The 17,897-nt window shown below is 41.7% G+C and overlaps 2 protein-coding genes across 2 annotated transcripts in view; both read left to right on the top strand.

Annotated features, from left to right (window-relative positions):
• Positions 1–1,032: 1,032 nt before the first annotated feature.
• LOC108680878 (F-box/LRR-repeat protein 7) lies at positions 1,033–8,461 on the top strand. The gene is made up of 8 exons (XM_018169795.2): positions 1,033–1,131; positions 1,863–2,074; positions 2,933–3,044; positions 3,784–3,921; positions 6,170–6,331; positions 6,619–6,787; positions 7,117–7,320; positions 7,848–8,461. The coding sequence occupies exons 1-8, from the start codon at positions 1,102–1,104 to the stop codon at positions 8,381–8,383; spliced, it is 1,563 nt and encodes a 520-aa protein (XP_018025284.2). The 5' UTR covers positions 1,033–1,101; the 3' UTR covers positions 8,384–8,461.
• Positions 8,462–11,189: 2,728 nt separating this feature from the next.
• Positions 11,190–17,897, top strand: part of LOC108680880 (venom peptide isomerase heavy chain) — a 12,785-nt gene continuing 6,077 nt past the window's right edge. The window contains exons 1-5 of the mRNA XM_018169798.1: positions 11,190–11,325; positions 13,667–13,779; positions 15,945–16,053; positions 16,715–16,824; positions 17,725–17,828. Coding sequence (XP_018025287.1) covers positions 11,274–11,325; positions 13,667–13,779; positions 15,945–16,053; positions 16,715–16,824; positions 17,725–17,828 — 488 coding nt within the window. The 5' untranslated portion in view covers positions 11,190–11,273. The remainder of the gene's footprint in view (positions 11,326–13,666; positions 13,780–15,944; positions 16,054–16,714; positions 16,825–17,724; positions 17,829–17,897) is intronic.

The following is a 17,897-nucleotide window of genomic DNA, read 5'->3' as shown; positions in this document are numbered from 1 at the left end:
CAATGTGTTGTACTAAAATATATATTCTCATATGCTTTTTTGATCTGAGTATCGAACGAAATAATCGAGAACTACTTTTTATACCATAATAAGGCTTTTCTTATAATAAATAAAAGCCATAATAATAATATAATAATTATTTTATTAATTATATTATTATATAATTAATATTTTTATTCTTTATTAATAATAATAAATAGCCATAATAAGTCTTTTCTTATTTTCTATGCCATAATACGTTCTGAATAATTATTTTTATACAATAAATACAAGAATTTGTGCAAGAGTTAAAGGGTCTGCTTAAGTTCTGAATCATTTTTTTATATAATGAATACAAGGATGTGTCCAAGAGATGGGCCATAATAAGTTCTGAATCATTATTTTTATACAATAAATACAAGGATGTGTCCAAGAGATGTGCCATAAGTTCTGAATCCTTATTTTTATACAATAAATACAAGGATGTGTGCAAGGGTTAAAGGGCCTGCTTAAGTTCTGAATCATTATTTTTATACAATAAATACAAAGATGCGTCCAAGAGTTAAAGGGTTTGCTTAAGTTCTGAAATATTATTTGTATACAATAAAAACAAGGATGTGTCCAAGAGATGTGCCATAAGTTCTAAATAATTATTTTTATACAATAAATACAAGGATGTGTACAAGGGTTAAAGGGTTTGTTGCCGCCAGCGCAGTTTGAACAAGTTGCTGTTTTTCCTGGCAGCAATTGTGGCTTGTGAGCCGCGATGGCTCGCAGCCATGTGGCCTTTGATGGATTCTGTGTGAGCTATCAACTGACGTCTTAACTGCCGCTCATACAAGCTCTGTGTGGCTGTATGCTCTGTGTGGCTGTATGCTCCATCTGGTTGCTGGATACTGTGTTTTATATGCCGCATTGTTGTACATTCAATGTATTTTTTTATATTCTGCTTTCATGTATTTCTGTGTTCCTGTATATTTAGCTATAATGGCGTCATATACACACGTCACTAACGTATCATAAACATGCCCATAACACGTCACTAACATGTCATGCGAGGGCGGCGTGTCCCCCCTCAGGAATTACCCCCCCATCTGTGGGGGTAGCCATGAGGGGTCCAGGATGACTCCCTGTACGTCCCCCGCAATATACGTGAGTATTTTCTTCAATTTAAATACTTACATCGAATTAGTTAAGTTACTAACTAATTTACATATTTTCTATAATTTTATTAATTTTCAGAATATGTTATTCACGATATAATTAAAATTATTATAATTAATTAAGGGGTTTCGTTTGAGTGATGTATTAAGTTTGTGTAATAAATTGATATTTATTTAATTAATACATTAAATTATATAATAATATTAAATAATTTTTTTCTTTGTACATACATCAACCAATGAAAAGTTTTTTGAGGAAGCGAGCGAAAAAAATTTAGTGATGATGCCGTATTGTAAACCAAAATGTTGCAATATGAGAATCTTAATCATGTGGCATAAGAATGTTAACCGTTGTTATTAATTATCGTTTTGCTTTCGATCGAATTGTCAAAAAAAATGTAATGCATTTGTTTGCGTTCTTGTATCGCGCAAGTTAGACGTATAGGATACCACTATACAAGTATATGGTGGGTACTATACCAATATACTAGTATAGGACTATACCAATATGCAAGTATAGGATTCCAATATAAAAGTATGGTACTATACCAATATACTAGTATAGGACTATTCCAATATACAAGTATAGGATTCCAATATACAAGTATAGGATACCAATATACAAGTATAGTATACGTACTGTAGATCCTATTCATATATTATACGTAATCACCAATTTTATATATGGAACTATTGGGATCAAACATATTTTTGTTTCAGGCCAAGAATGCCCTGGGCAGGGTTAGTCCAGGACACGACCTAGGATACCACACCCTAATACCTCGTCAGGATACCCTGATACCGCGTCAGGATACCCTGATACCCCGTCAGGATACCTTGATACCCCGCCAGGATACCCTGATACCCCGTCAGGATACCCTGATTTCCTGTCAGAGTCCTTCGCTTTGGCCCGAGATCAGAGCGGATCCTAGGTAGGATTGTGTAGGATCATTCAGTGATTGTTGTCAGAATCATTAGGATAATGGATAATTGGAACCTTTAATATCAGGGAAGATCGATTGCATTAAGACTGCTTCATATTTTGAATAATTACGAAAGAATAATAATAATTAGCGAGAATAATGAGAGAATAATAATAATTAGCGAGAATAACGAGAGAATAATAATTATTAACGAGAATAACAAGAGAATAATAATAATTAACGAGAATAACGATAGAATAATGATAATTAACGAGAATAACGATAGAATAATAATAATTAACGAGAATAACGATAGAATAATAATAATTAACGAGAATAACGAAAGAATAACAATAATTAATGAGAATAACGAGAGAATAATGATAATTACCGAGAATAACGATAGAATAATGATAATTACCGAAAATAACGAGAGAATGGAAATAATTAAATAATTAACGAGAGAAATTGTGTAAATAATGAATTTAATTACGACAATTAGATGAAATAATTACTACACATCGCAAGTACACTTGGAAAAATGAGTGTGTCATAACTAAATAGTGATTTCTAACTCTAGTCTGCTAAACTTAGAAATCACTAGTACTAAGTCTGTACTAAGTCTGTACTAAGTCTGCACTGTGCTCGTGCTGCTGGTAAGAAAGTGTGTCATAATTTGGATATTACGACCCATCAATTTTTTTGAGTGTAGGAACAACATTAAGATCATCAAATAATTAAACTTAATAATTTTGAGCCGATAATTTAAATAATTATTGCAGTTTACCGTAAGTCGCGTGTACCCTGTGACCCCACGGCCCCCTTCTACCCCTCACCTTACCCCCACTTCCCCCCTCACCCCCGCAGGCTGGAGCTGAAGGGTGGCGCCCCCTACCCCCCCTCCCTCAACTTCTCCGCCCTCAGCTCGTGCCCCCGCTCCTCTCCCCGCCCCCAGCTCCCCAGCGTCCCCCCCTCCAGCGTGAGTATTGTCTTATCATTATTACTATTATTATTATTGTTGTTATTATCATTATTATTATTATAAATATTGTCTTATCATTATTATTATCATCAATATTGATATATTAACAAAGTAACTACCGTCTTATCATTATTATTATAATTACCTATTATAAATATCAACAATATAACTATTGTCTCATCATTATTATTATCATCATTGTTGATATGAATCAACAATATAACTTTTGTCTTATCATTATTATTACAACTATTATAACTATTGACAATATAACTATTGTCTTATCATTAATATTATCATCATTATTGATATAAATCAACAATATAACTATTGACAATATAACTATTGTCTTATCATTATTATCATCATAATTGATATAAATGAACACTATAACTATTGAATTTCTGTTAAGATTACCGGTATCTTAGATGAATTTTACTTATCATTATCACCAAGAATATATCATCTAATTTGTGTAAGTTCAAGATATCATAATAAATAATGTATTTTTCATAGTTGCTTCAATGATATGCCTATCATTATCATATTAATTTATGATTTTCAATGCAGTTTGTTTTATTTCTCTCCTGTGTTTGCAATGTTTGTATTTCCATACAATTTCTCTGTATTTTTCCTGTATTATAGCATATGTCCTGTTATAATATATCGAAGAATCGCTTGTATTAACATGTGCTTTATTTGTATGACGTTCATGTGTGTCTTGTATACCACACAGGCGCTGGAGAACACACAAGAGCTGCTGAGTCCCTCATACAAGGGGAAGAAGCTTCCCCGCGCTTCCCCCTTCGACAGACTGAGCGACGACCTCGTCGTTAGGATCCTGTCCTTCCTCCCCACCCCCGCCCTGTGTAGTGTGAGTGTGTGGGCTGTGTGGCTATGTGCTCTGTGTGGCTGTGTGCTTGGTAATCTTGGTACTTGTTTGGGACATAGCAGTCCCAGGCCACGATGGATCGCTGCCTCTGATTATCGTTCATCCGCCCTCATTTGGGCCACCTGATGCACGATGCTGTTGCTTGCTTCTCGCCGCTGCATGGTAGTGTTGCAGGGGAGGTCGATCTGGGATTGTGCCCAGGAACACGTCTAGTTGTCTCTTGAAGGTCTCCAGGGTGAACTCCCCCTCTCTTAGATCCCTTGGTAGGGCGTTGAACAGCCTTGGCTCTGCCACGGAAAGCGATCCTTCTCGCAGGGATTGAAATCTGACTGCGGATCTGTTACGTAGTGGGGGGATCCTGCACAGTCTCCCTCTTCTTTCGTTATGGTTTGTCTTAATCTTGAAGGTTTCGTTTTCGAAGTTTGGGGCCATTGCGGTTATCATTTTCCATGTGTACAGAATGACATACTTCTCCCGTCTCCTCTGCAGTGAGTACAGACCCAGGGGCCTTAACCTCCTTCAGTAGTTCAACTCTTCTATCCCTCTGATCCTGGAAGTGAAGGTTCGTTTGACCCCTTCCAGTTGCCGCACTACGCCGAGTGTGGTCGGGGTCCAGAGCTGGCAGCAGTATTCAAGGAGAGGTATCACAAGAGCTATGAGGAGTGTGATCATCGGTTCCGCTTCTCTCGTTCTGAACGTCCGCCAGATCCACCCCATCTGTCGCCTACCTCTTGCGGTTATTGCCGTTATATGATCACCAAAATTGACCTGATTGTTCATCAACACTCCTAGATCGCGAACGAGTCGCTTCTCTTCGATTTCCGAGTTGTCAGGTGCTAGGTAGCGGTTATCCATTCCAGCTCTTCCGGTTCCTCTGTACCTCAGGACCTCAAACTTGGTCCCGTTGAACTGCATGTTGTTCACTAGTGCCCAGTCATATATTGCAGAGAGGTCTTCTTGCAACCTCTCACTGTCCGTCCTGTCCGTTATGGTCATTAGTATCCTGGTGTCGTCCGCGAATGACGATGCAGTGGCGTGGTTCACTGCCACATCTATGTCAGCGATGTGGATGAGGAAGAGGATTGGGCCGAGTACCGCTCCCTGTGGTACTCCACTCTTCACCTTAGCCACGCTCGATCTCGAGCCTCCTACAACTACAGCTTGTAGTCTTTCTGTAGCTGTGGACCCATGCCAGCAATTCACCTCCGACCCCTAGCAGTCTTAATTTTCTGAAGAGCACCCCATGGTCAACTTTGTCAAACGCTTTCGCGAAGTCCAAGTACACCACGTCCACCCCGGCCCCCTCGTCCAGCATGGCCAGGATTTGGTGGTGATGCTCCAGTAACTGAGACAAGCAGAAAAGATTTCGTCTAAAACCGTGTTGCCTTCTGTTGAAAAGGCCAGCGTCTTCCATGTACTGCCCCAACCTTCTGGCAATAACCTTCTCAAATGCTTTGATTACGTGTGATAACCGGCCTGTAATTTTGGGGTTTGTCTCTCGCACCTCCTTAGTAGATAGGGGTAATTAGCCCTAATTTAAGGTCACTTGGAACATTTCCTTATCTCAATGATGTTTTCCAGAGCAAAGTCAGAGACCTTTAGTGCACCGACACATTTTTTCAGTAATACTGCAGGGACCCCATCTGGCCCGGGAGCCGAATACGTAGATAATTCTTGGATACTCCTCTCTAGATCCGGTGTTTCCAACTCAATGTTCATCAGCTCCCGCTCCCCTGGAAGTTATTGAATGACTCCAATTTCGTTCTGCTGCCTTGAGTATCGGGGTTCGCTTAATATTTTTTCAAACTTCGATCCCAAAGTGTATGCACATATACTGTGTTGGTATACACCACAAAACCCTGTAACACCACAAACTGCGCCCTGTGTAGTGTGAGTGTGTGGACTGTGTAGTTCTCTTTCTACCCACTCACACCACACACCTCTATGTGGTGTGAGTGTAGTGTGGTCTGTATTGGATGTGTAGTGTGCGTCTGTATAGGGCAGTTTCCCAAACTTTTTCAGGCTGGCGCCCCCTTTGGCTCCCTAGTGAATTTCTAGCGCCCCCCACAGACACATAAAAAAATCATGCGCCTCTTACTATAAAATTTAGTATGCTGCAATGTTAAAAGATAAAGGTTAAACACAAATGTGTATTTCACAAATAGAACCCCTTTTAGTGAACCAATGTGTTTTTCAGCTGTTTTAACTAATACCAATGATTGGTGCGCAGGTATCGCGCGTGTGCCGCCGCTGGTACACGCTGGCCTGGGAACCGTCTCTGTGGACCAGCATCTCTCTGTCAGGTGACGGTACCCCGGCTGACAGAGCCCTCAAGCAGATCACCCGTCTACTGTCCCGCGACAACGCCGTCAACTGCGTCCAGATAGAAAAAGTGCGTAGTTTTTTGAGTGTGATTGAGAAATATGGTATTATTTAATGCATACCTGTGGGGTGCATACCTGAGGGGTGCATACCTGAGGGGTGCATACCTGAGGGGTGCATTCCTGAGGAGTGCATACCTGAGGGGTGCATTGTGCATACCTGAGGAGTGCATACCTGAGGAGTGCATACCTGAGGAGTGCATACTTGTGGGGGGATCATACCTGAGGGGTGCATACCCTGGTCCCCACCCCCCCAGACCGTGACCCAGACCCCCAAATCACTCAGTCCCTCCGGCAGGTCTCGCTGAACGGCTGCGCGCGTCTATCAGACCGCGGTCTCGGTCTACTGGGCCGCCGGTGTCCGGAGCTGCGACACCTCGAGCTCAGAGGCTGCGTTAACGTCACCAACGTCGGCGTCTTCGAGCTCGTCACGCAGTGCGTCAACCTGACCCACCTCGACGTCACTGGTGCGTATGGTTGGTGTGTCAACCTGACCCACCTCGACGTCACTGGTGCGTATTTAGTATGGTTGTATAATTCAGTTACATTTGTATTCAATTAGGATATTTTTACACAACACCTCCACAAGACCTCCAGTGCAGGTTGCCACCAGACCTCTCTGCTGGTCTCTGCTGAACCAGACCTCTCACTTCCCTCGTGTAAAGTGTTAATGCTTCCTTGTCTGTAAAGTGTTATTGCTTCCCTCGTGCAGGCTGCCACCAGACCTCTCACTTCCCTCACTCCCCTCGTGCAGGCTGCCACCAGACCTCTCACTTCCCTCACTCCCCTCGTGCAGGTTGCCACCAGATCACGTGCATCCACCTGTCGCAGCAAGGCTGCAGTGAGGCCGTGGATGCACTGCTGCACTCCCGCCAGCTCTACCTGCAACATCTCGACATGACGGACTGCTTCGGTCTACGCGACGCCGGACTCAGCGTTATTGTACGCAACTGCCCCCAGCTACTGCGTCTCTACCTACGCCGCTGCATCAACATTACGGGTGAGGGTGGTGCATCAGCACTGCAAGGGTGGTGCATCAGCACTGCATGGGTGGTGCATCAGCATAGCAAGGGTGGTGCATCAGCACTGCTAGAGTGGTGCATCTGCATCAAGGGTTAGGTGGTCAGGACACCCAATACATCAGGATTTGATGTATTGGGTGTCATCCTGATATTTCATGCGGTATTCTTGGGAATCAGCATGTTGATGCAAGATTACATGTTGATGCAAAATTAACATGTTGATGCAAGATTATATGTTAATGCAAAATAAACATGTTGATGCAAGATTATATGTTGATGCAAGATTACATGTTGATGCAAGATTACATGTTAATGCAAAATTAACATGTTGATGCAAGATTACATGTTGATGTAAGATAACATGTTGATGCAAAATTTACATGTCACTGCAAGCTATAAATGTTATTGCTAGATTTACATGAGGATGCCATATTAACTTGTTCTTGTAAGAAAAACATATTGTTGCAAGACATACAAGTTGTCACAAACCAATAATTTGTTGCAGATGTTGGTATGAAGCACATCGCGAGTTACTGCCAGACGCTGCGTGAAGCGAGCGTATCGGACTGCGTACAAGTCACGGATTTCGGCATGTACGAGTTAGCCAAACTTGGTCCCAACCTGCGCTACCTGAGTGTGGCTAAGTGTGACCAGATCAGTGACGCCGGCATCAAGCAAATCGCCAGACATTGTTACAAACTGCGTTACTTAAACGTGCGTGGTTGTGAAGCTGTTAGTGATGACAGCATGGAGATGGTGGCCAGGTCATGTCCGAGGTTACGGGCGTTAGATATCGGAAAATGCGACGTTACTGATAACGGCATGAAGCTTATCTCCGAGAACTGCCCCAACTTGAAGAAGTTGTCTGTAAAGTCCTGCGATATGGTGACTGATAGAGGCATACAGTACATAGCCTACTACTGTAGGGGATTGCAACAGCTCAATATTCAAGACTGTCAAGTAACCTTAGACGGTTACAGAACGGTTAAGAAGTTCTGCAGAAGGTGCATTATCGAGCACACTAACCCTGGGTTCTTCTAGCCGCTTGTACAGTTATTATAGAACTACGTTACGAGGTTCTTATATCGTGCGTGGCAGTTTAGTTTCATATCAGAACAGAACTATTCTACTAAGGCTTGTGACAATATTGCTCCGGTTACTATATTATATTATTAATAATAATATACTACTAAGGCTTGTGACAATATTGCTCCGGTTACTCGTGTCAGGCGGTAGAGGGTTAAGAGGTAAATACAAGCTTGTCGGGGGACAACGGATCTTATCGAATGAAAAAAAATGTTTCGAAAATTTATAGCACAACTTCGGGTGCCAAAACTTTCCGTGCCACAACTTATGGCGGCACAACTTTCCGTGCCACAACTTTTGGTAACACAATTTCAATTTTCAATGTCACAATGTGACTGTGGGGTTAATTTAGTGATGCATACGTCAGAGATACGTCAGTGAAGTTTAGAGCAATGTATTGAGTGAGAGTAATACGTCTTTTGTATATTGACGTGTAACAGCCAGTGAATTATTCGTCATCAGCGCACGGCATTGTGAACGTCACTGACGTGTCGAAGTGACGTGTTCACTAGTGACGTGTACACTAGTGACGTGTTATATTAGTGACGATTATGCGTCACTTATTTGTTGACAGTTGGTAACTTGGGTGTAATTGAAGTGTATATAGTGAAGATCACCGACGTACCGTACGTCACTGGCGTGTCGTATGTCACTGACGTGTCGTACGTCACTGACGTGTCGTACGTCACTGACGTGTCGTACGTCGCTGACGTGTCGTACGTCGCTGACGTGTCGTACGTCACTGACGTGCCGTACGTCACTGACGCGTCGTACGTCACTGCCGTGTTGAAAATAGCGACGTAATCCACAACGTAACGTCGCGGATTTCAGTTCAAACGAAGCTGCTTTCTAGTGCCAAAGTGGTTATATATATATGTTTTATTATGTACAAAATAAAGTTGTTACTCTAGGATGTATTATAGGATGTAATATGTCGTTAAGTGTCGCAATATCCATGGAATATTTGTTGAATATTAAGAGTAAGTCTTACTCATCAGTGTAATAGATTGATTATTTAATTGTTAATTGACGCTGTCATCAGATCCTGATTACTAATGATGGATCCTAATGTTGGATCCTACTAATGATGATGGATTCTTATGTGGTGGCTATAGCAGATCCCTCGCTTGTATTTTAGTCGCTGGATTTTTTTCCGAATTTTTGGGCATTGCATCTAAATTGGAAAAAATTTCAATAGATTTTGTTACAAGATTGATTTTTATCCATGGATTAGTTTTTAAAAATTGTTTTCTTGAAATGAACGAGGGAAAAAGTATGTTTTGTGAGCAGTCGGCGCGGTGATTTTAGTGTAGGTCCTGAATTTGGTTCTTAAAATTTACTGATATATTCAAATATCCTGTAAAAATCATGGAAATCTATAAACAAATTTGTTGTGACGTGGCTTGGAACTGACACTTGGGGTCGAGATTTGCTTTATGGAATGGGAATGTTTTGGCCATATTTTTTGTGATGTGGGCGGTGTACATGTTACTTATGGTATACATGTTACTTATGGTGTACATGTTACATATGGTGTACATGTTCCATATGGCGCGCATGTTACTTATGGTCACATGTTACATATGGTGCACATGGTGTACTTTTTGATATATATATATCGTATATCATACCGTTTACATGACTGTGCACTGTATGCACCATATATCATGCCTATTGTGCACTGTGCACTGTACATGTGCTTATGATGCATAGAAGGAATATGATGCCATGAACCTGAAAAAGTTTTATATATGTTTTAAAAATGATCATCAATTATCGGTCACTTTAGCCCCAATAAAAAGCCGCGTTCACGAGCGTTTTATTTTTCATTTATTGCTTCATCAGCCTTCGTCAACAATTTTTGTAGTATGTACTTCACGATGAATGTTTTGAGTAACAATCAATGATTATGAACGTTTATAAATATATTTTCAATTTATTAATATATTTTCAATTCAAGCAAACTTTCGGCAGGGATTCTAGAATTCATACGAAACCAAAAATCTAAGTAATTTATAAAAGAAAAGAGTTTATGGTGAACAAATGACAAACTAGGTCATTTCAACCAAATTTGTTTATTAGGTGGAATAATATGATTTTTATCGATCAAAAGTTATTTCTATTTGTATGCAATTATAGAAAAGTTTTTCTGCGCACCTACGATATAAGCAAATAATGGTGGTGGGAAACCCAGCGAACTGAATGGGTTATTAGTGACACTTTCTACACGTAGCACTAAAGAACACTTTTGCCACACCGAACTGGGTCCGGTGCTATATAGGGAGATTTTGAGCCGTGCAGGCAGCTTGAGGTAGGCAGGGTTTTCGATGAGTTGGTAGAGAGCAATTAAGTAAAGTGATTGAAGTGATTAATTAAAGTAACTAAAGTGATTAAATAAAGTAATTTTAGTGATTAATTGAAGTGATTAACAACTATAACTCAAAACTCGGTCGTGGGGCCGCATTGGACTAGTCTTCAGAGGCTCCCGCAAATTTGAAAATAAAAAAAAAAGAACTGGGTCCGGATGACCTATATGAGCATGAAATGCATCGCAATTTCGACAAAGTCATACAGATTACTCTGTGTGTAGGCGCGACGCAAGGGAAACAAACATCAATTTGCGGCTCAAGCAATTGAATAAATTAGGTGTGCTAATTCCTCACAAAAAAGGTCCTAATTAAAAAAATTACATATATTTTTTCATGATTATATATTACTACAATCGAGCTACAACCTACAAGCGTCAGTGCCGCGGCAGGCGTTCATAATAGAGGTTGGGTGTGCGTCTGCTCCGCCAGGCCAGTCTCCTGTACAGGGATCGTGTTTATCTTAACCTTGACTCGCGATGTCGTGCATATATAGAAAATACGCAATCATTGTCATCGCATTATTTTTAGGTGAGTTCTTATTAACTATTATTCACGGATAAATAGCATCGAAAATTAATTAAAATGTTAATTTGAATGCCGTTGCTCGACAGGAACATCGAGCGCCCGAAGGCGAATACTAATTAGAAAACCGAAGTCTGGCTGGAAAATTCGAATGTGTACGAATGTTTGTCGAGGTTTTACAGATATTTGGTAATTTTTAAGCAACATCCATTCAATGAATGCATGTTCATACTACTTTAGAAAGTTTTTCAATAACCATTTGTTTATTGGTCGGCTAAAGATGTTGAACGGATGCTCGAAAATGTTCATCAACAGCTCGTATTTGAACGATGCATGCTCAAGAATTGCATTCAATGAAGATTTTTATTCCATGAAAGACCAGTCTAGTAATAGTTTACTATTGAATGAAGTGTACACGTTTTAGGTGCCACAGACAAAAATTTAGTTGCTTCTAACAAAAACAAAGGAATGGAAACAAAATATATGGTGACTATGTCACAAGTTCAATATATTTATTGAAATAGGTAACTGGCACAAAGCAGGCGAAACCTATATATATAGGCTAGCTCAGGCTCCGGTTGGTAGGAACTTCTCACAACGTACGCTCCCAGCCACTGACGATCGTGAAGCTGTTGGTGCACAAGAGGAATTCAATTTCAGTTATAAGTTAGATACAGTTATCGTTATAGTTATCAGTTATCGTTATAGTTATCGTTATAGTTATCAGTTATAGTTATCAGTTATAGTTATCAGTTACAGTTATCAGTTATAGGTTTTAGCGGATGTAAGGTTCTTTTAGGATTACTCAGAACAGCAGCACGTACGCTCCGATCATGAGCCCAGAACTGCGACAACTCATATGGCTCACCTTCACTATCAAGGGCGCACGCCAGTCCCAGGGCAGGTCCCACGCTACTAGCCGACTCCAGATGTCGGACGGCACACGTCTGATGGTCGGACGGCACACGTCGGAGGACACAACGTCGGATGACAGACGTCGGACAAAGTGCTGCCAAGTGCAATGCTCGAAGGCGTATGGTTAAACTTCAACAGGGCTATTCATGAATTATCTAACATACGTGAACAGGTTGCTATCTGTTTGGCTGTAAATGAATGGAGACCACATGAACTGTCACGACCAGACCCATGAGCAAATCGTAACGAGCTGCTCCTATCAAAGAACTATTTGAAATCAAATTAACTCCAGTTTTACTAATATTTCACTTAAATTTCACACTGAATTCCACACTAAATTTAAAATATATTCACTTAAACTAAGGCCTCTAAATCTAAGGAAGCGACCGGAACCGGGACCGGCTAGGTCGACTTCAACAACACAAGTGAAGACTAAGTCACTAAGCCTCACTAAGGCGCGACCGGCAGAAGTCGGCTACGCCGCTGCTTATGGTCACGTCACATGCACATGGGTTGCATCGTTTTAGACAGCTTCAGGGCAGTTTGCGCGACAATGGTATCTAATTTTCTGAAAAACTCCAACGTCTTTGATTAAACCAAACGAAGTTTGACCAATTAATCCAAATGAAGTTTGACCAACTAATCTCACCAGTAACGAAATTTTGTGCCAACTTCTACCTAGGCGAGTTAGCTTCCTAGAAGAGCATGGGGCTTCCAAACGCGGAAAAGTTAGGCTAATATTGCCTACCTAATCCAACCTCGCGCTGGGTCATTGTCTCTAAAATACATGTTCTTTATATTACAAACTATATTAATGAAGTTTTTAAGTAGAACAAAGTTTCGTACGGGGAACTATCAAATTTGCCTGTCCATGATAGAATTTCAAAAATTCCATCATGGACAGGCAAATTTGATAGTTCATTTTCTTTTGGACTCGTGTAAAAAAATGTGCTGCCTAGTAATTCTGACATCACCTGTATTTTCAACCAATCATAGACCTGACTTGCGCTGTCAAACCCAGCCAAGATTGTCACGCGCTCTGTGATTGGCTATACGGTGATGGTAGCACGTTAATTACTTGTCGATCGTATTTGATCTAATATTTGGTTAAAATTTAACCTTTGTTTCTCAAACCCAACTCTTGCTACGAGGACTTTGGGTAAGTTTAAAGCATCCGTAGGACGAACCGTTTCATAGACATCAATTGACTTTATTTATTGACTTGATTGACTGACTTTTACTTTATTAATTGACTTTATTTATTCGCTAAGCCCCAAATTTGAGGATGTTGATCCAAAGTAAACCAGCAAATGGTGGCCAGCAAAGTGGGTAATCAAACTAACCACCAGCATCACCACTCATGAAAATAAATTGTCTACACAATTTCTATATATATTTTCATTATTCATCCCCATCCTTCTCTCTTCCCCAGCCCAGGGGCCGGCCTTGGGGCAGCAGTTCGACGGACGGAGCTCCGTGGGGCAGCCGTGCTTGAGAGGTGACGGCTTCGGGGGAGTCTGCACCCCCCTCCCCCTCTGCCTTAAAGTGAGGAATTATCTATCATCTCCACACTTCTGCGTCACTGTAAGTTTAAGAAGTCTTCGTTCAAGGTCATGTTGATGCACCGCCTTCATCGTCCTCCGTCACTAATGACTATTACGGACAGGACAGACTGAGAAAGGTTGCAAGAAGACCTCTCTGCACTATATGACTGTGCAATATATATGACATGCAACAAGTAACCAACATGCAGTTCAACGGGACCAAGTTTGAGGTTCTGAGATACAGAGGTAGCGGAATAGCTGGTATGGAGTACCGCTACCTGGCATCTGACGGCTCGGAAATCGGAGAGAAGCGAATCGTTCGCGATCTAGGAGTGTTGATGAATACTCAGGTCAAGGTTGGTGATCACATAGGTTGGTGATCACGACAGAGGGGGTGGATCTGGCGGTCGTACAGAACAAGAGAAGCGGAACCGATTATAACACTCCTCATAGCTCTTGTGATACCTCTCCTTGAATACTGCTGCCGCTCCGGACCGCGATCACACTCGGCGCAGTGCGGCAACTGGAAGGGGTCCAGCGAACTTTTACTTTCAGGATTAGAGGGATGGAAGAGTTGAATTACTGGGGGAGGTTGGGGCGCCTGGGCCTGCACTCAATGCAGAGGAGACGGGAGAGGTATGTCATTCTGTACACATGGAAGATATTAACCGGAATGGCACCATACCTTGAAACAGAGAACTTCAGGATTGAAACATGCCATAACCCATAACCAGAGAAGGTAGAGACTGTGCAATATTCTCACCACCACGCAGCAAATCTGCGATCAAATTTCAATCCCTGCGGGAAGGATCTCTATATCCGTACCAGGGCCGAGGCTGTATAAAGCCTAAGGATCTAAGAAAGGCCTAGGACTGCTACTTCCGTAACAAAAATTAAGGATACTTCATCCTCAAGCGGTCGCCTGGCAGGTCGCCCGCCACATGACTACCGTGCATCTGTTTTTATTTAAGCCAGCTGATGCAAGATGCGGTTACTTGATGCTTGCCGGAGGTAATGGGAAATAGACGGTCGATCTGGGATTGTGCTCAATAACTCATCTAGTTGTCTCTTGAAATTCTCAAGGGAGAACTCTATCCCCTTCTCAATTCTGTCGGCAAGGCGTTGAACAGTCTCGGAACTATCACAGAAAGGGAGCCCTCTTGAAGAGTCTGAACTCTGGCCGCAGCATGGTTGTTCAACGAGGATATTATAATAATAATAGCGGTTTCAGCGTTTATTAGACCATAGGCCTGTCGCCGATTCTTAACATCGCAGAACATCCACAGCTTGTTGCGGTCTCGAACTTCGCAACTCACTGCTTCAATTTTTGCTGCGCTTAACCGCCCGGCCTCCTTGCCGCTTCTGACCACAAACTGGCGCACAGAGCTGGGATCGAACCCGCACCTCTCTGCTCCAATCCTGGTACTCTGAACTTTAACCACTGGGCCACCCTGCCACGTGCAAGTCTTACACAGTCTTACCTCTGTTTCTTTGTAATATTTCACTATTTTGCCAGTAAAGCTAATCCGGGTATCATTTTTCAAGTGTACAGTATGATATACATTTCTTTTCTCCTCTCCTCTCCAGTGAGTACAGTCCCCGATGCTCCAACTTGTCTCAGTAGTCCAGTTCCCTCATGCCGCTGATCTTAGCTGTGAAGGTCCGTTGTACAGCCTCGCGAATTGCCGCACCGTGCCTGTCTTGAGCGGCGCCTAAAGCTGGTAGCAGCACTCACGCTACCAGCTGTTCTTGCTACCAGCTGGTATGGTAGCAAGATTCACGAAAGCTCCAAAAAGTTGAATCCTTTAGACTGATTCTCGTGCTCGAAATGTGTGCCAGATTCACTCCATCTGTCCATCTGTTGTCTTCCCTAAGAAACTATTGCCGCGATGTGGTCGTCAAACGTAGCTTCCCACCCATACCATGATACCGACAAAAGAATTATTCGTTGTTTCCTTTGTCGAAAATATCAGATTTTACTCCTTAAATTCAATTCCTGCGTCTACCTAAAGTCCTAAACAATACCTTACCTCAAAGATAAGATAAAGTGGGCGGAATTCCCATTAAGACGAACTAGATTTCTTCGATGTAGTTGCATCAAATTGTATTTATTTTGATGGAAAATATTAAGTATAATTAACTAGCTCTATTTTGTGCCTCTCACAGAAGGGGGGCACGGTGGAGGGGGCGGGGAGCGTGCGGTTGTGCCCCTACAGCGCCGTGGGGGGCGCCGTGGTGTGCTGCAGGAGCTCCGCCCCCACCGTCGCCGCCAGGAGTGGGTACTGGGGGTGGGGTTGGCATGGGGGTTGGGGGCTTTGGTTTGTTATTTGTTATGTGGCTATGGGGAGTTGTTGGGGCATAGGGGTGGTGGGGGAAAGGGGCGTTTGGTGGGGTCATGGGTGGGTTATAAAATCATTAATGGGTGATGGGGGAAGTTTAGGCTGTTGGAGAATGCGGAGGGAGGTAATAGGGGACATGGGTGCGGTATGGGTTTCCAGAAGCCAGCATTTTTGCGCACCAAGTCAAATTTTAAACATAAGTCTTCAGCCCAGGATTATGTATTCTAGTTCAAGACAATAGTTCACCATTATATATATGAAGAGTGCACCAATGCATGTTGATGAAATTCGAGTATTTTAAACATAATTAATCAGTTAATTGATTCGAGTAATTTGTTAATCAGTTACTTAATTCGAGTAATTTATTAATCAGTTAATTTACTTCAGTAATTTATCAATCAGTTACTTAATTCGAGTAATTTATTAATCAGTTAATTGATTCGAGTAATTTATTAATCATTTAATTGATTCAAGTAATTTATTAATCAGTTAAGTAATTATTCTCTCCCATGCATATTAATCAGTTAGATGATCCACGTAATTTATTAACCAGTAATTTATTAAGTTCAAGTAATTTATTATTTTCTCCCCACGCAGAATGTCAGGAATGGGAATCTGGTGGGAGTTCCGGGATTTTAGCCTCTGATGTGACGGTCCCCCACATCGTGGGGGGAGAGGAGGCCGTGCCGGGGCAGTTTCCCCACATAGTGGGTGTGAAATACAGTCATTATTTGGTGTTTCATTTATTGATTTTTTGTTCTATAGTTTTTGCAAACATTGCATTAAAACGAAATTTTTATGGAACATTGTTATAAAACATATTAACGGTACTAAGGATACAGTTTCGACTGAGAATAGTGTTTAAAAATTATGTTCTCATTTTTTACCTTAAGTTAAACTTCATGTAAGTATAGATTTGAATATATATCATTTGCTAACTTACTTGCATTGTTTTCCCTATCAACTTTTTTTCCATCTTCCTTCCATTCATCAACCACATTTCCAGTTTCCACCAATTTATATTTACCATATTATCACGGTTTCCCCATTTACCCAACGCTCTCAAAATGCCCATTACCCAAAACATCCATGTCTCTCATTACCTTTATACTTCTAAATAACCCATTACCCTTATACTTCTAAATAACCCATTACCCTTATACTTCTAAATAACCCATTACCCTTATACTTCTAAATAACCCATTACCCTTATACTTCTACATTTATCCAATTCTCTCAAAATGCCCATTACCCCAAACATCTATACCTCCCATCACCCTCATATTTCTAAATTACCCATTATCCTTTTCTTCTAAATTACCCATTACCCTTTTACTTCTAAATTACCCACTATCCTTTTATACTTATAAATTGCCCATTACCCTCATTCTTCTAAATAACCCATTACCCTTTTATATATACTTCTAAATTACCCATTAATTCTCGCAAAATGCCCATTACACCAAACATCTATACCGCTCATTACCCTTATACTTCAAATAACCAATTACCCATTATACGTCTAAATAGCCCATTACCTTCATTTCACCAAGCACCCAAAACACCCATTACCCTCACTCCCCTCACGCGGGCCCGGGCCCTCGCAGGTGTCCCTCCTGCAGCAGCAGCGGGACGGGCGCGTGAGGCACGTGTGCGGTGGGGCCCTCGTGGACCCACTCTACGTGGTGACCGCGGCCCACTGCGTCGCGGGGTGAGTGGGGGGGGTGTGGTGACCGCGGCCCACTGCGTCGCGGGGTGAGTGGGGGGGGTGTGGTGACCG

This window comes from Hyalella azteca, unplaced genomic scaffold, assembly GCF_000764305.2.
Source record: "Hyalella azteca isolate HAZT.00-mixed unplaced genomic scaffold, Hazt_2.0.2 contig7049, whole genome shotgun sequence".
Taxonomy (NCBI): domain Eukaryota; kingdom Metazoa; phylum Arthropoda; class Malacostraca; order Amphipoda; family Hyalellidae; genus Hyalella; species Hyalella azteca.
The sequence above is the reverse complement of the archived record's forward strand: the minus strand, read 5'-3'. Positions and strand labels throughout refer to the sequence as shown.